General features: G+C 49.7%; 1 protein-coding gene across 2 annotated transcripts in view; it reads left to right on the forward strand.

The window, feature by feature from the left end:
• The first annotated feature begins 113 nt into the window (after positions 1–113).
• Positions 114–19114, forward strand: part of cpn1 (carboxypeptidase N, polypeptide 1) — a 36092-nt gene continuing 17091 nt past the window's right edge. For both annotated transcript variants that reach the window (XM_069900235.1, XM_069900236.1), the window contains exons 1-4: positions 114–399; positions 9245–9441; positions 11190–11336; positions 14881–15063. In XM_069900235.1, the coding sequence (XP_069756336.1) occupies positions 171–399; positions 9245–9441; positions 11190–11336; positions 14881–15063 (756 nt within the window). In that variant the 5' untranslated portion in view covers positions 114–170. The remainder of the gene's footprint in view (positions 400–9244; positions 9442–11189; positions 11337–14880; positions 15064–19114) is intronic.

Raw genomic sequence — 19114 nt, forward strand, 5'->3', positions numbered from 1 at the left:
GGAGTTAACAGACAAGGTGTCAGTGTTGGAAATTCTCACAAACTCCTCCAATATTTGGAGGGCGGTGTCACTTTAAATAAAGGGTCCGACCTCTCCACCCCTTTCTGTCAGGCTCGTCCCTGGGCTGTAAATGATTAGTGGCCGGGGAGAGAGAGGTTCGCGCTTGCACCATGCTGGCCCGGACCATTGGTGTTTTGTGGCGCCTTGCGCTCCTCACCGTGGCTCTCACCGCCGCCCTCGACTTCCAGCATCACCGCTACGACGCGCTGGTGGAGGCGCTGCTCGGGGTGCAGAGGGACTGCCCTTTCATCAGTCGGCTGTACAGCATCGGCCGCAGTCAGCAGGGACGGCACCTGTATGTCCTGGAGCTGAGCGACTACCCCGGAGTCCATGAGCTGTGTGAGTATCCGGAGGGAGGGGAACTGGGGAGGGAGGGGGTAGGGGGCAATGGGGCCGTGGAGGGGGTAGGGGGCATTGGGGCCGTGGAGGGGGTAGGGGGCAATGGGGCCGTGGAGGGGGTAGGGGGCAATGGGGCCGTGGAGGGGGTAGGGGGCAATGGGGCCGTGGAGGGGGTAGGGGGCAGCGGGCCGTGGAGGGGGTAGGGGGCAGCGGGGCCGTGGAGGGGGTAGGGGGCAGCGGGGCCGTGGAGGGGGTAGGGGGCAGCGGGGCCGTGGAGGGGGTAGGGGGCACTGGGGCCGTGGAGGGGTTAGGGGAGCCGTGGAGGGGGTGGCGGGGCCGTGGAGGGGGTGGCGGGGCCGTGGAGGGGGTGGCGGGGCCGTGGAGGGGGTGGCGGGGCCGTGGAGGGGGTGGCGGGGCCGTGGAGGGGGTGGCGGGGCCGTGGAGGGGGTGGCGGGGCCGTGGAGGGGGTGGCGGGGCCGTGGAGGGGGTGGCGGGGCCGTGGAGGGGGTGGCGGGGCCGTGGAGGGGGTGGCGGGGCCGTGGAGGGGGTGGCGGGGCCGTGGAGGGGGTGGCGGGGCCGTGGAGGGGGTGGCGGGGCCGTGGAGGGGGTGGCGGGGCCGTGGAGGGGGTGGCGGGGCCGTGGAGGGGGTGGCTCTTTCCAGTCCCTCAGTCACAGGTGGCTTCTTCAACAGTGGAAGGGCCAGCAGATGTTACTCAGTCACAAAGCAACATTGGGAACAGCTGCATTCACAACCATCTTGGTTTCTGCTTCTCCATGACTAATGTACAACAGATTGCAATATTGATTGATACCAGACAAGGGTCAAGTGCAGAGTGCAAGAGGAGGTCAATCTGAGAATGCCTTCAACATCTCACAGAGGAATGGGAGGGAGCTCACTCATCTCTACCACACCAGAGAGGAACAGGATGAGGCCATTCAGCCCCTCAAGTCTGTTACATAGAAACCTTAGCCCCCACAGTCTACTGGTCAGTTTCGAAGGGGGTCACAGCACATTTAAATAAAAGCCTTGTTTTCTTTTCACCTGATGTAACATATTTTTCTTGTTTTTTATGTTGTCGGTAGGAGAGAAGTACAGAAGAAACCAAATCTTGGTTCACAGGGGGCCCATAAACTTTGAACAGAATCCTTGGAGGGCCATAGCCAAATGAAAAGGCTGAGAATGGATGGGTTAGACGTCAGTGAACTCCATAATCCACTGAGGATCAATGTCCTTTAAACTAAAATCCATAGGCCTCAATTTGGTTATTTGCCCCAGCCTGAAGAATATTTGAGGAGTGCAGGTGTGGAGGAGAAGTGAGAGGGATGGAGGAGGGGGGGTCTTGATGGTTATTTGTAGGTTGAGTTTGGGGGTGATATGGGTGTGAGTGAAGTTGGGTGGTGGGATGTGAGATGCTTACGCTGGGCAGGGCACATCTCTAGGATTGCCCAAGATTGTGCTGTATGGTGAACTCTCCACTGGCCACCATGACAGAGAGGTTCCAGAAAAGAGGTACGAGGACTCTCTGAAGAAATCCTTTGGTGCCTGTCACATTGACCATCACCAATGCTCTGCTCTAGCTGCCAATCGCGCGGCCTGGCGACACACCATTCAATCTGTCTCTTCCTTTGAGAATGCACGCAGGGCTGGCCTTGAGGACAAAAGGAGATAGGGGAAGAACTGTGACTCAGCAGCATCAAATCCAGAACAGAATTTCCCTTGCAGCCACTGCAGCCGGGGATGTCTGTCATGCATAGGCCTTGTCAGCCACCAGCGAGTCTACAGCAGATGTTGACAGCCCCCTTCCTATATCTTTGTTCATGGTCAAGCCATGAATGGTGGGGTTTATAGTTGAGGGGTGAGGAGGGGGAGTGCAGTGGTGCATTCAGAGGGGTGGATGAAGGTAGGAGCCGGGCTGATGTGTGAGGGGAGTGTGGGTGAAGGTATGAAACGTGCAGTGATGGTGTGAGGAATGGTGGAGGACTGTGTGGATGGGGCTTTGGGAAGTGTGCGTGAAGAATGCATTGGCAGTAGAGCGGTGGGTGGGCTGAATGGTAAGGAAATGTGGGTGAGGAATGAGTGAGTGGCAGTGCGGTGGGAGGTCAGTATAAATGAATTGGTCCAATAGAGAATCAGAAAGGACAAATGTGTGTGGAGCCAAAAGAGATGGGGAGGTCTTGAACAATTTCTTTTCCTCAGTATTTACTAAGGAGAAGAATTTGAACTGTGCAGGGTAAAGGAAGCAAAGGGGGTATATATGGAGACTATAGTGATAAAGAAAGGGGTAGTTCTGGAGCTTATGAAACATATAAAGGTGGATAAGTCTCCAGGTCCTGATAGGATTTTCCCCCAGGACCTTGAGAGAAGTTAGTGAGGAAATAGCGGAGGCTCTGGCAGCGATTTTTCAAATGTCATTAGAGATGGGTATAGTGGCCAGAGGATTGACGTGTTGCACATGTGGTTCCTTTGTTTAAAAAGGGTTTGAGGAGCAAGCCTAGCAATTATTGGCCTGTAAGTTTGACATCTGTGGTAGGTAAATTGATGGAAAGTGTTCTTAGAGATAGTGTATATATAATTATATGGAGGGACAGAGTCTGATCAGGGACACTCAACACGGATTTGTGCGTGGAAGGTCGTGTTTGACCACTCTTGTTGAATATTTTGAAGAGGTGACTAGGAATATTGATGAGGGTAGAGCAGTGGATGTTGTCTATATGGACTTCAGTAAGGCCTTCGATAAGGTTCCGCATGGGAGGTTAGTTAGGAAGGCTAAGTCCTTGGGTATTAATTTGGAGATAGTCAAATGGATTCAACAGTGGGTGGAAGGTGCCAGAGAGTAGTAGTAGATAATTGTTTGTCAGGATGGAGGCCGGTGACAAGCAGTGTACTTCAGGGTTCGATATTGGGACCGTTGCTGTTTGTCATATAAATTAATGATCTGGAGGATGGGGCGGTAAATTGGATTAGTAAATATACAGATGATACTAAAATAGGGGGAATTGTGGATGATGAAGAGGGTTTTCAAAGATTGCAGAGGGATTTAAACTGCTTAGAGGAGTGGGCAGAAAGATGGCAGATGGAGTTTAATGCTGATAAGTGTGAGATGCTTCATCTTGGAAAGAATAATCAAAGCAAGACATATGTGGTAAATGGGAGGGCATTGAAGAATGCAGTGGAGCAGAAAGATCTAGAAATAACGGTGCATTGTTCCCTGAAAGTAGGAGAGAATGTGGGTAGGGTGGTGAAGAAGGCCTTGAGTATGCTTGCCTATATAAATCAGTGCATAGAATATAGGAGTTGGGAAGTAATGATGAAACTGTACAAGGCATTGGTGAGGCCAAATTTAGATTATTGTGAGCAGTTCTGGACTGATTTATAGAAAGGATATTAACAAGATAGAGAGAGTGCAAAGAAGATTTACAAAAATGTTGCTTGGGTTTCAGCATCTGGAATAAAGGAGAGATTGAGCAAATTAGGTCTTTATTCCTTGAAACATAGAAGGCTGAGAGGGGATTTGATAGAGGTGTTTAAGATAATGAGAGGGATAAATAGAGTTGATAAGGAAAGGCTTTTCCCATTGAGAGTAGAAGAGAGGGATACAAGAGGTCATGGGTTGAGAGTTGACGGGCAAAGGTTTAGGAGTGACATGAGGGGGACCTTCTTTACTCAGAGAGTGGTTACTGTGTGGAATGGGCTTCCGGGAAAGGTGGTGGAGGCAGGGTCAATTATTTTATTTAAGAAAGAATTGGATAAGTATATGGATGGAAGGGATATGGGCAGAGTGCTGGAAAGTGGGATTAGAGGAGGGTACTTGGATCAGTGAGGATTAGAAGGGGCAAATTGGCCTGTTTTCGTGCTGTAATTGTTTTATGGTTATATATGAATGGATGGGATTGTAGGAAGCGTAGGGGTAGGATGCAGTGGGGGATGGGATGCAGTGGGGGATGGGATGCAGTGGGGGATGGGATGCAGTGGGGGATGGGATGCAGTGGGGGATGGGATGCAGTGGGGGGTGGGATGCAGTGGGGGGTGGGATGCAGTGGGGAATGGGATGCAGTGGGGGGTGGGATGCAGTGGGGGGTGGGATGCAGTGGGGGGTGGGATGCAGTGGGGGGTGGGATGCAGTGGGGGGTGGGATGCAGTGGGGGGTGGGATGCAGTGGGGGAGGTGGGGGGCGGTGGGAGGCGGTGGGCGGTGGGAGGCGGTGGGAGGCGGTGGTGGGCGGCGGTGGGCGGTGGGCGGTGGGAGGCGGTGGGCGGTGGGAGGCGGTGGGCGGTGGGAGGCGGTGGGCGGTGGGAGGCGGTGGTGGGCGGTGGGAAGAGGGTTTGTAAGCAGTGTGGTGGGTCAGGAGGGGCGAGGCAATGGTGAGATGAGCAGGGTTGTTTCCAAGTTTCACCAAACTGCTGACTGGTTTAAGATGAGCTGAAATTAAGCAATGTGAAATGTTGCTTCTGGCTTTGAAGTTCGCTGAGGGAATCCGTGGATTTTCCAAAGAGAATGAGCTGGAATCGGGGTTGTTGCAGAAGGTGAAGAGTTTCTCCTTCTCCCTCCATGTCCACCAAGGATCAGTTCTCAATCACTTGTCCCAGTTTCTTGAGCCCTTTTTACACAGAGATTCTGCAATGAAGGCCCATCATTAAGCCGGCTTTGCTTGTTTACTCTGAACCAAACAATACCAGCATAATGCTGCCCCATCGTGTCATTTTACAAAGAATGTCAGCATTCTAGAAGCAAAAGAGGCATGACTTGTAACACAACAGCGTCTGTGTCTAGTGACGTATAACATGCATATCCTTTCCCATCCTGATCCCAGTCTGCCGGCTCACCCTTTTTACACAAACGTCAATTCGGCGCTGTGACTACCTCGGCTGCCAGCTTAAAGGTGGGACTACAATGGCCTCCACCCCCCCACCCCCCAATCCGTGTTCGTACCTTTTACACAGAAGGCGTGGTGCAATAAAGGCGCAATATTCCTAGCTTGAAGTAGCTGTGTAAAAGGGGCTTTTGTTTCCCAAAACCTACCGTGGTTTTAAACACTTCCCTATCAGATCTCCTCTTTCCTCAAACCGATGTGAGCCAAAGAGTCCGTTTGTGAATTAGCGGGAAACAAAGTCTTCTGGAGGAATACAGAGGGTTGAGCAGCGTCAGTGGGAGAAAAGGTACAGTTGATGAATTGTGCAATCATTTTTCCCCAGGCTCGAGCATTCACACTGTCTTGTGTTTAGTGAATTAGCTGGTTATTCAGCCAAGGGGGATCCTATAGCCTGATCCAAGAGCAGAGGTTACAATATGGGGGAGGGGGAAGGATGAGCTGGTGGAGTGGAGGGGAGAGGGGACCTGATCTAGGGTGTAAGGGTGAGCCACGGAGGGTGCCTTGTTACCCTCGGACTGCAGTCTGATTCCAGAAATCTGCAGATCCCTCCGTTTCTGCCTCCCAAGGATTTTCTTCTCCAGAATTCCACAATTAAATATTTGTGAGCCTCATGAAAAGGGGTTAGTGTCTGCTGATGAATCCAGCACAAAGACTGCTGGTGTTGGAGTGCCTGGTTGGGCTGGCTGGCGTCCGGCAGAGACAGCCGCACAAAGCCCCTACCTGTCTCTGACTCTCCAGCCAACCTGCCTCACCCCTCACCACAGTCCCAAGCCCCCTACTCCCTCACACTGGCATCGAGGTAGGCAGCTCAGGAAGTCGGCAGTGACCACAGACTTGTTTTATTACCTTCTCGGGTCTCTCCCTCTCTCAGGGACAGCTGTGAGAGGAATGCAACCAGGCCATTTGGCCCCTTGAGTCTGTTCTACCATTTAATGGCTGTTTCTGTGATTCCCTGCAATCTCCAGTGCTTTGGGAATTGAATTACAAGAGTCAATGCATGCAGGCTGTTTCCGCTGAGGTTGGGTGAGATACAAATCAGAGGATCTGGGTCAGGATGAAAGGGGAAAAGTTTAAGGGGAACATTTGGGGGGAACTTCACGCAGAAAGTAGTGGGAGTGTGGAACGAGTTGCCAGCTGAAGTAGTATTTGAGAAAAATTTGGACAGGTAAGGAGATGAGAGGGGCTTGGAGGGATATGGTCAGTGGGACTAGGGAGAATAATTGTTCAGCACAGACTAAAAAGGCTTCAGGCCTGTTTCTGAGCTGTAATGTTCTATGCAATGTGGATGGAAGGTGGGTTCGCGTATTCCTATGTTGGTCTCTTTGAAAGGTCATGAACCCCAGGGGCAATAATTGTTCCCAGTCTGAGGCAGGTGGACGTTGAGATCATTGTGTGCCCTTCATGTATTTCTGAGGCTTCGAGACACTCTCCTCCTCCCCACCTTCACAAACTACATATGGCTTCAGATACAATCTACACACTGGAGCCTTCAGGGGTTGTAAGTACCATTTTGGTGAATGCATTTAGATGGGTACATGAATTTGAAAGGTTTAAAGGGATGCCCTGTGTAATATATATTAACACATAGGACTTAGGAGCAGAAATGGGCCATTCAGCCCATCGAGTCTGTTCTGCCATTCAATTCATGGCTTATGAATTTTTTCTCCCCATTCTCCTGCCTTCTCCCCATGCCCTTACTACTCAAGAACCTATCAACCTCTGCTTTAAAAATATCCAATGACAACCTTACAGGCCCATCCGAACTCTCATCTCCCTCCCCTCTAGTGGAGCAGGGAGAGCCACTAGTTCGGAGACACACTCCACCATGTAGAGTGGCAGCTTCTTTCCCACTATTATCACACTTGATTGCACTGAATACAATTACGCTCCTGATGAAGGGCCCAGGCCCAAAACGTTGACTGCCTTGCACTTCCGATGGATGCTGTACTACACAGTTAGGGTCACATGTACAGTGATAGTGAAAAGCTTTTTGTGAATGCTATCCAGGCACCTCGTGCAAAACAAAAGCCATGTCCTGGCACTATTTTGAATCCACCTCAAAAGTTCACAGAAAATAGTAACGTATTATTAACCCTTAACATTAATCAAGTTCAAGTTGATTGCCATGTGTGCCAAGGTGTAGTGGTGAAGCTCATTTTTGCGAGCAGTTCAGCTAGCTGTCCTGTGCCTAGTACAGCAAGTAGGACACGAGGCAGAAAGCATCCCATCACAACTGTTGGTCCACTTGTTATCCTGTATCAGTCCTGCTTCTAGCTGCTGGCCTTCCATTGTATTCAGAAGATCCACACCTGAGTGAAGAAACTGCTCCTTTAGTCTCTATCCGAACGGGTGATTCTTATGCTGGTATTTTTGCCTTGTTTCTTCAAAATTTCTTTGTTGTCATGTAATGTTACACAAAATTGCCTTCTGCCTTCCGTAAGGCAAAGAGTTGCCATTAATGTCGCCCGGTGCCCCTTATAGTAAGAGAGAAAGAGAAGCAAAAGAGGCCCTTTGGAGTCGCTGGGTGTTCGTGGATTCATCTCCAGCGCTCCCGTAGCCTCTTCAGGCACACATACACCGATCCGTCAGCTCCATATCCAAACCACTGACACAATCAGGAAGCCTTCAGCGTCTGAAGTCCTTCTTGCCCTCAGCGCCCCCTCAAATCCTGCCTCCCATGAGCTAGTCTCCAGCAGCTCCCCGACCACAAGATGCCCCCCAACCTGTGGGGCCTCTTGCTGATCTACTGCCATGATTACCGTCCTGCAGTCATCTCCTCGTCAGTCAGGAATGTTCTTTCTGTTACACATGGCTCCAGACACCATCTGCACGCTGGAGCCTCCGGGGATTGTTTAAGTACCATTTGGCTGAAGGCAGTTAGACAGGTACATGGATAGGAAAGGCATAGCGTGATGTCCTCTATAAAAAAGATTAACCTTTAAGACTTGAGTAGAAATGGACCATTCAGCCCATCGGGTCTGCAACATTACCATGTGGCTCTTGAACTCAATCCTCTGACTAATGAAGTCCAGTATACCATACAGTAAGCCCCTTCAACCTTGGCAACCTTGAGAGATCTATGGATTTGGACCCCAAGGCCCCTCTGTTCTTCCACACTATTAAGAATCCTACCATTAACCATGTACTCTGCCTTCACATTTGACCTTCCAAAATGCATCACTTCACACTTATCCAGATTCTGGAAAGGATAGCATTCATCTGGAAAGGGTGTAGAAAAAGTTCTTGACAATGGTGGGCATGGTTTAGATAGAATAGTGACACGTTGACTATTTCGAGAGGCTGCAGCATGGATTTATGTTGAGAGGGGAAAGATTCAAGGGAGACTGGCGGGACAGCTTCTTCACACAAAGAATGGTGGTATGTGCAGTGCGTGCCATAGCATGTGGTAGGGCAGGGACAGTTGGAACCTTCAAAGTGCATCTAGGCAGGTACATGGGATAAGGTTTAAGGGATATGGGCAGAATGCAGGCAAATATAAGGCGCATAGTCGGCATAGATAAGTTAGTAGCTCAGTTAGCACAACGCTATTACAGCACCAGTAACCTGGATTTGAATTTGACGCAGTCTTTAAGGAGTTTGAACGTTCTTACCACGTCTGCATGGGTTTCCTTGCACTCTTCAAAATGTATGGGAGTTGTAAGTTAATTGGGGTGTTTGGTCAGCAAGAGTTCGTGGGCCAAAAGGGTCTGTCAGTGTCCTGTAAAACTCTAAGTTGAAGAAAAATAGATAAAGGATAGGGGTACTGAGGGGTTAATGGATACTGTTGTTGGGGAATCACCAGGGGTGTGAAGGAACAAATAGTGTTCCTCTGCTGTGAGATCTTACTCTAGAGGAGAGTAGGATGGGAGGATTTGTGTGTGTGCATGCGTGCCTGCGTGCACATCTGTGTGTGATCAGTTTCTGTGCATGTGTATCTGTGTGCAGTAATTTCTGATGGTGTCTTGTGTCCGCAGTGGAGCCGGAATTTAAGTACATTGGCAACATGCACGGCAACGAGGTGCTGGGCCGTGAGCTGCTGATCCAGTTGGCACAGTACCTCTGCGAGGAGTACAAGCGGAGGAACCCACGTATCACCAGCCTGATCCACAAAACCCGCATTCACATCTTGCCGACCATGAACCCTGACGGATACGAGGTGGCTGCTGAGCAGGTAACCCTCTCCTGCCGACACTGGTGACCCCCTAGATCCGGGGCTCGGTGGTGATAGGCGCAAGGTTTATTCCTGCCTCCTGTCTCAACACATGGTAGCCTATCATTGACACAACCTTCCCCCACTTTCACTCACAACACTCACAGAACCAGCCCCTCCGTCAAGGCATTTGGACAGGAAGGGTTCAAGATAAAGACCAAATGCAGGCAAGTAGTTTAGCCAACTTGGTTAGTGTGCATAAGTTGGACTGAAAGGCCTTTATCACACTTTATGACTCCCTTCTCTTTAAATACAAGTTTCATTACATTATCAGCTCCTCTTCAGTGGTACACAACCATTTCACCCTGATTCCTTAGCCCAGCTTCAAAACGATTTCAATTTTAACTTCTACCTTCACAAACGTTAAATCTGTGACTTTGATCACTCATGAAAGGCTCCTAATTCTAAAGATTGTCAATCTCTCTACAGAACCTCTTCTCTCTGGCTACTTGGTGTTTTCTGAAACATAATCAATGATCTAATTTACCCATTAGAGCATATATTCTTTACCGTGTCCCATCACATGCTCCCAGGGCAGGGATGCATGGGTTAGATACAGAGTGAAGCTCCCTCTTCACTGTCCCATCACACACTCCCAGGGGCAGGGACAGTAGACACAGAGTGAAGCTCCCCCTACACTGTCCCATCACACACCACCAGAGCAGGGACAGTAGACACAGAATGAAGCTCCCTCTACACTGTCCCATCACACACCCCTAGGGCAGGGACAGCATGGGTTAAATACAGAGTGAAGCTCCCTCTACACTGTCCCATCACACACTCCCAGGGCAGGGACAACATGGGTTAGATACAGAGAGAAGCTCCCTCTACACTGTCCCATCACACATTCCCAGGGCAGGGACAGCATGGGTTAGACACAGAGTGAAGCTCGCTCTGCATTGTCCCATCGCACACTCCCAGGGCAGAGACAACACAGGGACTGGAGTACATCCTCAACAACATTTTAATTTGCTATTTGTGACTGTTTACAACACTGGTCAGTTTCCAAATAAATCTGCCTCTGCTCTCTACCATTTCACTGCAATGTCTCCCATACTGAGGCTGACTCAACACTTTCCCGAGAACCACACATTCAAAGCTCTCTGATTATGATCTCTTGGTACGAAATCCTGGTCCAACTCATCTAACTATGGCTCCACAATATTCTAAATTCAGTGTCTAAAATGATAGGTTCAACTTGAAGGCAAATCTCCTCAAGTTGTAGCTTCAGTTTCTGCTCAGAATTATAGGTAACTGGGTTCCTTTGATGGGTTCATTTTTTTTAAAGAGAAGTTGGGATTAAAAGCTCTGGTAATCAGAATCAAAATTTGTCATGAACAAGTCATGAAATTCGTTGTTTTGTGGCAGCATCTCGGTGCCAACATTCATATCAACTACGTTACAAAAATAAATAAACACCAGCTCCCCTGAGACCTCCCCAATGACCAACGGCCAATTAACCTCACAACCTTTGGGAACGTGGGGGAGGAAACAGGAGCACCTTGGTGGGGAGGGGTTACATGGAAAACATGCAAACTCCACACAGTGCCAGTGGTCAGGATCAAACCCTGGTCACTTGAACTGTGAAGCGCGGCTCCACCCACTATGCCACTGATCCGCCAATCACAACGGCCGTAATCTCACTGAATGGCAGTGTAGGCTTTGAGGGACAAGCAGGAGCACTGATGTTTTTGATCTGCCCTCCCCAGGGGCCGGAGATGAATTACTACCTGTCGGGCAGAGCGAATGCCCGTGGCGTCGACCTGAATCGCAACTTTCCTGACCTACACCTGGCCATGCAGAAGTTGGAGGGCAGGAACCACCACATCGCGCTCACCGATAACTGGCAGCAACAGGTGAGTCTCTGCAGTCGAGAATCATCTGAGGTTTGTGCGCCAACAGCTGGTGTGCTATTTTCAATCTCTCAGTGCTGCTGTCAAAAGGGCATCGATCATCCGGTGCCCAAGAAGAACAGAGTGAGTTGCCTCAATGACTATCTCCCAGTAGCTCTCACATCTACTGTGTTGAAGTGTTTTGAGAGGTTGGTCATGGGTAGAATTAACATGTACCTAAGAAGAGAACTGGACCAACTGCAATTCACCTATTGTCACAATCTCTCCAAAGCAACCACTGGCTCTTCACTCAGCTCTGTATAAGAGAGCTTGGTTTGCTTCTAAGCTTTTGATCACCTGTAGTATGTCTGTAGTTGCCCTTTATCAACATGAGGACCAGAGTTGTCCCAATGAAAGGCAAAGAAGCCATTATGAGGCTGAAGAACAAGAATAAAACAGCAAGAGACGTCGCTGAAATATTAGGATTACCAAAATCAACTGTTTGGAGCACCATCAAGAAGAAAACATATGGATGAGCTCAGTTAGCATAAAGGGACTGGTATTCCAAGGAAAACCTCCATTGCCGATGACAGAAGAATTGTCATCAAAATGAAGAAAAATCCCCAAATGTATGCCTGTCTGATCAGGCATATTGCAAATCCAATTGAGCATGTCTTCCATATTGCTGGAAAGAAAACTAAAGGGGACAAGGTCAAGCCCCTGAAACAAACAGGAGCTGAAGATGGCTGCAGTAAGAGGCCTGGCAGAGCATCACCAGAGAAGATACTCAGCACCTGGTGATGTCAATGAATCACAGACTTCAAGCAGTCATTGCATGCAAGGGATGTGCAACAAAGTACTAAACATGACTACTCTAATATACTGCACATACCATTGCTACGTCCCAAATATTATGGTGCCCTAAAATGAGGGGACTATGTATAAAAGGTGCTGTAATTTCTATATGGTCAAATAAATGTAGACAAATAACCTTCAATAAAATCTGCAAAGTTCACGTTAATTACATGTGAATTGTTTGATTATAAATTTAAAACTGTGGAGCACGTGGGCGAAAAATTGTCTTTGTCCCAAACATTATGGAGGGCATTGTAAGTACATGGACAGATTAGTTGTGTATGATATGGTATAGATTAATGTTCAGAGGTACTTTAATGTTGTTCAGAGCTGGGACATCAAAGATTGATACTGAGTCTTGGGTTAGATACGGATCAGATTCAGTACTATTTATTGTCATGTTACAAAACAAATGTAATATTTTTAGACGTGCAGCACAGTAACAGGCCATTTCAGCTCAAGAGCTCATGCCGCCCAGTTGCAGCCAATTAACTTACAACCCCCAGTACGTTTTGGATGATGGGAGAAAACTGGAGTCCCCAGGGAAAACCCTTGCAGAAACGGGGAGAATGTACAAATTCCTTATAGACAGTGTAGGATTGGAACCCCAATCCCAATCGCTGGTGCTGAAACTACGTGGCGCTAACCGTGCAGCCCTTATTATGGGAAATTGCCTTTAGGGTGCCTTAAGGTAGATAAAGATTTGCCATAAGGATTGCCTGGTGCCCCTTACAGTCAGAGAAAGAGAAGAAAAAGAGAGTCCCCTCAATGTCACTGAATGTCAGTGGATTCGTCTCCAGCACTCCTGAAACCTCTGCAGCCACACAGACTCCAGTCAAACCATCGGCAGCCCAAGCCCAGGTCCAAACCTACGCTATCAGGAAGCCTTCAGCAACCAGGCCCCTTCAAGAGCCTCATTGCCCTCAGCATCCTCTCGAATCCTGGGAATTGGGGTCATCTTTAGGAGTCTCCTGGCCAGCTGAAATGGATTGGAGGTCAGTCCACAGGGCCATAAAAGTGGCAGAAGGATCACTGGAACCCCCATCAATGTGATCTACCAGGATCATTGCCTGAAAAAATTAATGAACATTCCTTCCACCCTGCACACAGCATCTTTCAACAGCTCCCATTGGGGAAGAGATACAGGAGTATCAGAACAAGCACCACCAGGTGTCTCTCTATAGCCTAACCCCTCCAGTCTTGGCCAGTTCAATGTCTCCCTATAACCCAACCCCTCCAGTCCTGGTCAGTCCAGCCTCTCCCGACAAGCCAGCCTCTCCCGACAAGCCAGCCTCTCCCGACAAGCCAGCCTCTCCCGACAAGCCAGCCTCTCCCGACAAGCCAGCCTCTCCCGACAAGCCAGCCTCTCCCGACAAGCCAGCCTCTCCCGACAAGCCAGCCTCTCCCGACAAGCCAGCCTCTCCCGACAAGCCAGCCTCTCCCGACAAGCCAGCCTCTCCCGACAAGCCAGCCTCTCCCGACAAGCCAGCCTCTCCCGACAAGCCAGCCTCTCCCGACAAGCCAGCCTCTCCCGACAAGCCAGCCTCTCCCGACAAGCCAGCCTCTCCCGACAAGCCAGCCTCTCCCGACAAGCCAGCCTCTCCCGACAAGCCAGCCTCTCCCGACAAGCCAGCCTCTCCCGACAAGCCAGCCTCTCCCGACAAGCCAGCCTCTCCCGACAAGCCAGCCTCTCCCGACAAGCCAGCCTCTCCCGACAAGCCAGCCTCTCCCGACAAGCCAGCCTCTCCCGACAAGCCAGCCTCTCCCGACAAGCCAGCCTCTCCCGACAAGCCAGCCTCTCCCGACAAGCCAGCCTCTCCCGACAAGCCAGCCTCTCCCGACAAGCCAGCCTCTCCCGACAAGCCAGCCTCTCCCGACAAGCCAGCCTCTCCCGACAAGCCAGCCTCTCCCGACAAGCCAGCCTCTCCCGACAAGCCAGCCTCTCCCGACAAGCCAGCCTCTCCCGACAAGCCAGCCTCTCCCGACAAGCCAGCCTCTCCCGACAAGCCAGCCTCTCCCGACAAGCCAGCCTCTCCCGACAAGCCAGCCTCTCCCGACAAGCCAGCCTCTCCCGACAAGCCAGCCTCTCCCGACAAGCCAGCCTCTCCCGACAAGCCAGCCTCTCCCGACAAGCCAGCCTCTCCCGACAAGCCAGCCTCTCCCGACAAGCCAGCCTCTCCCGACAAGCCAGCCTCTCCCGACAAGCCAGCCTCTCCCGACAAGCCAGCCTCTCCCGACAAGCCAGCCTCTCCCGACAAGCCAGCCTCTCCCGACAAGCCAGCCTCTCCCGACAAGCCAGCCTCTCCCGACAAGCCAGCCTCTCCCGACAAGCCAGCCTCTCCCGACAAGCCAGCCTCTCCCGACAAGCCAGCCTCTCCCGACAAGCCAGCCTCTCCCGACAAGCCAGCCTCTCCCGACAAGCCAGTCCGAAACCTAACCATACAAGACTTTCATTTATTTAAAAAAAACCCAAAATATTTATTGTCCCGCGTTTATATTTTTGTGTGCTACGTCTGGTTGTGCGTCTGCTTGTTTTGCACTGAGGGCAAGAGAACGCTGTTTTGTTGGATTGTACTTGTACAATCAGATGACGATAAACTTGACTTGTACATGGTGGCGAGGAAGGCGAATGGGGATGATGTTTGTTGTGGTGGTGGAGCGCTGGTTGTGTTGTGATGAAGAGCCACATGGTGACGCTGCTGATCTTTGGCAGGTGGAAGTGGAGACCTTTGCCGTCATCAACTGGATGCAGAGCTACAACTTTGTTCTCTCTGCCAACCTTCATGGAGGAGCGGTGGTGGCGAATTACCCCTTCGACAAGGCTCAGGCGCACGTTGGACGTGGAAATTACAGAGCAGATGTCTCCAGCACTCCCGACCATGAACTCTTCCAAAAGGTAACAACACAGTATCCTGGGTTACACACCTCCCTGCAGGCAGTGATTGAGGTGGAGAGTATATAAGATATTGGTGAGGCCACATTTGGAGTATTGTGTGCAGTTTGTCTCCAGGAAACATCAATAAAATTGAAAGAGTGCAGGCAAGATTTACTAGGATGTTACTGGGATTTGAGGAATTAGTGACATGGAAAAATTTAAATGGTAAAGAATTTATTCCCTGCAGTGTAGAAGAATGAGGGAAGATTTGATAGAGGTATGTAAATTTATGAGGGGTATAGATGGAGTAAGTGCAAGTAGGCTTTTTCCACTGAGATGCAAACTGGAGGACATAGGTTAAGGGTGAAAGGGAAAAGTTAAAGGGAACATTGGGGGAACTTCTTCACACAGAGTGGTGGGAATGTGGAACAAGTTGCCAGCTGAATCAGTAAATGTGGGCTCAGTTTTGATATTTAAGGAAATTTGGACAGGTACATGGATGGGAGTGGTATGGTCTGCGTGCAGGTCAGTGGGGACTAGGCAGAGTAATGGTGCAGCATTAGAAATGCTGAAGGGCGGGGGAGTCTTGTGATGGAGTAGTGGCTGGTCGAGTGGAACCAGCCCTTCAGAGAAAAGAAAAAAAAAAGTGTGAAAGAACAGAGCTCAATAAACAAAATACAGGAAGAGAAAGATAAAGTTACAGAGAAGAGACTGAAGATGAAGATGGCACCCAAAAGAGAAAAAGTAAGAACAACAGAGAAAAGGGAAGAAGGAAAATCACTGGAGAAGAAAGAAAGAAGAAGGTCTTACCTGCACGTCGGAGCAGAGCCACCATGGAGAGGAGCGGCCCATCTCCAGTGTTGGTGAGTCCCCAGATGAGCGGTGTCCTCCCGACAGGCGGACTTCAAAAATGGCTCTCAGAGCCAAAAAGAGGTGCGCAACTGCACATGCGCGAAGAGTTGTGCATGCACAGTGCCCAAGTAAACGAAAAGGTTAACGCTGGTGGGAGGGGGACTCAGCTGAGGAGCGGTCAGCTGCGGAGCAGCCAGCTGAGAGACACCCAGTATCAGGGCATTCGGCTGGGAGAAGTAAGCAAGAAAGAAGAAGAGTGGAGAGAAAGAGAATGAAGGGCTGGAAAAGGGTGAGCAGCAACAGGGCGACCAGCAGGGGGACGAACTGCGGCAGGAGGCCCAACAGTGGGTTAGCCAGCAGCAGGGGACCCAACAACGAGTCGACCAGCAGCGGGCGGGAGGCCCAGCGGCGGGCGGGAGGCCCAGCGGCGGGCGGGAGGCCCAGCGGCGGGCGGGAGGCCCAGCGGCGGGCGGGAGGCCCAGCGGCGGGCGGGAGGCCCAGCGGCGGGCGGGAGGCCCAGCGGCGGGCGGGAGGCCCAGCGGCGGGCGGGAGGCCCAGCGGCGGGCGGGAGGCCCAGCGGCGGGCGGGAGGCCCAGCGGCGGGCGGGAGGCCCAGCGGCGGGCGGGAGGCCCAGCGGCGGGCGGGAGGCCCAGCGGCGGGCGGGAGGCCCAGCGGCGGGCGGGAGGCCCAGCGGCGGGCGGGAGGCCCAGCGGCGGGCGGGAGGCCCAGCGGCGGGCGGGAGGCCCAGCGGCGGGCGGGAGGCCCAGCGGCGGGCGGGAGGCCCAGCGGCGGGCGGGAGGCCCAGCAGCCCAGAGAAGGATGAAGATGCACGGATACAAAGAAGAGAAGAAGATGACACAGACATAGATACAGACACAGAAGAAGAGAAGGAAGAATTTTAAAGGAAAAAAGAAGGTAAAATAGAAGGACAAAGTTTAGATAAAGCCTTTTTCAAAGAACAAATGAGGTCATTAAAAGAATGGCTATCATTTGAATTTAGTGCAATCAAATGAAAAATGAAAAGGGCTGAAGACAGAATGCAAAGCTTAGAGTTGGTCATGAATGAAATAGGGAAAAGAGTAGAAAATGTGGAGGAATGAGAAACTGCTGTAGAAATGGAGATAAATGATTTAAGAGGGAAGTTGGAACAGAGTGAAAAAAAATTAAAGAGACACAAGATTTAATGTCACAAAAAATTGACGTATTGGAAAACTACAGTAGGCGAGACAACATAAAAATAGTGGGCCTGAAAGAAGGCAAAGAAGGGTCAGATATGAAGGAATTTATAAAAGGATGGATCCTGAAGGTGCTGGGAACGACAGATTCACATGAAGAAATAGAAATCGAAAGGGCGCATAGAGCGCTAGTACCGAAACCGCCACCACATCAAAAACCGAGATCCATATTGGTAAAATTTCTAAGATATTCGACAAGAGAAAATATACTGGAGCAGGCAAGAAAGAAGGTTTGAGAAGACAATAAGCAGTTGGAATATAAGGGACAAAAAATATTTTTTTTTTTACCTGGACACAAGCTTTGAACTTTTAAAAAGAGGAAGGAATTCAACACAGCGAAAACAATCTTATAGAAGAAAGGTTATAACTTTATATTAAGACATCCAGCAGTACTCAAAGTATTTATTCCTGGGGAACGGAAAAGACTGTTCTCGGACCCAAAGAAAGCCCAAGAATTTGCTGAACATTTGCAGGACAGGAGAAGAGAGGAGGAGGAGTGACAAGAAGGAAGACCGGCAAGAAAATATACAAAAATATGTAAAAATATAAGGTAAAGATAATGTATATATAAAAAATTTAAAGATGGTTAAGAGAAGGGGAAGAAGGGGAAAAAAAGAGAGAGCTTTGTTATGTTTAGGAAAATAATGTTCTCTGAGGGGAGCTGGGGGAAGAAGAATAATGGTCACTGCGAAATTGGTTGACGCTTGCGAATAAGTTTGCAAACCAAATGGAAAGGGGAGTTGTGGTTGGGTCAAGGGACAAGGAGCAATCCAAGGAGGGGAGGTTCATATGGAGTTAAAGGGTTTTTGCTTGTGGGGATTGTTGGATATCTTAAGTGCGTTGTCATATATTGAGATTAAAAAGGAAAACTTAAAAAGCACTAATGGAAAAAAGGGATGGAGGTGGTGAAGAGGCAGAAAAGAAGTGAAACTAAAGATATAAGGTGGCCACGTTGGACTATATGACTATAAACATTAATGGAATATATAACCAAGTTTAAGTGTATCCCATTGGAAAAAATAATCACATATAATTTAAAAGACAAAGTTACAATGTTTGAAAAAACCTGGGAACCATATATGGAACATAACAGAAAGAGCAGGCCTCGGACCACCACCACCTAAAATGATAAGAAGATAAACACGAGCAGATTTAATGTGAATAAGCAGATGATATGTCTTTTTTGTTGGCATTCCTTTTGTATAAAGATATTTTATTGTATTTTAAATGTTCAATATTTACTGTTTATGGAGGGGGGTGGGAAAAGGGAAGAGAGGGATGGGGGAAAAAAAAGAGAAAATGTCACTGAATATTTAAAGAGATGCATTTGTAAATATATTGGTTGATATGGTTCATAGTGCGATAAATAAAGAATTACAAAAAAAAGAAATGCTGAAGGGCCCGTTTCTGTGCTGTAGTGCTCTACGATGGTGAAAGTGCTTGGAATACTTGCTTTCATTGGGTGGCGTATCGAGTACATAAGATGTGACCTTGTGATACAAGGCAGTGCTGAGACTCCACTTGGAGTGCTGTGTGACATTCTGGTCGCCCAGCCATAAGGAAGGACATCAACAAGTTGGAGGGGGTGCAGAGGAGATTTGCCAGCTGTTGCCAGGGTTGGAGGTGTTGGGTTATAGGAAGACTTTAGACTGGCTGGGACTGGAGGGGATGGGTTACAGGGAGAGGTTGGACTGGCTAGGTTGGGTAATAGGAGTCATTGGACTCCCTCCTCCTGCTCCCCAAGCACCATTCCCCATTGGAAATATTGTTTGGGATCTTCAGGGTGTGTTGGTGTAGGTTCCATTTTGTGCTCCCTGTTATCCTTAACTATGGGCTGACTTCACTGAATAGCACGCAGGGTTTTCACTGTATCTCGATGCATATGACAATAAAGAATTCAATTCAAGCAGGGTTTTACGCCTGCTCAGTAAACTCACCCCTGCAATCACAATCTCTCCCTCACCACTGCTCTTATGACAGTGGTG

The sequence above is a fragment of the Narcine bancroftii genome, chromosome 10 (assembly GCF_036971445.1).
Source record: "Narcine bancroftii isolate sNarBan1 chromosome 10, sNarBan1.hap1, whole genome shotgun sequence".
NCBI classification, from domain to species: Eukaryota; Metazoa; Chordata; class Chondrichthyes; order Torpediniformes; family Narcinidae; genus Narcine; species Narcine bancroftii.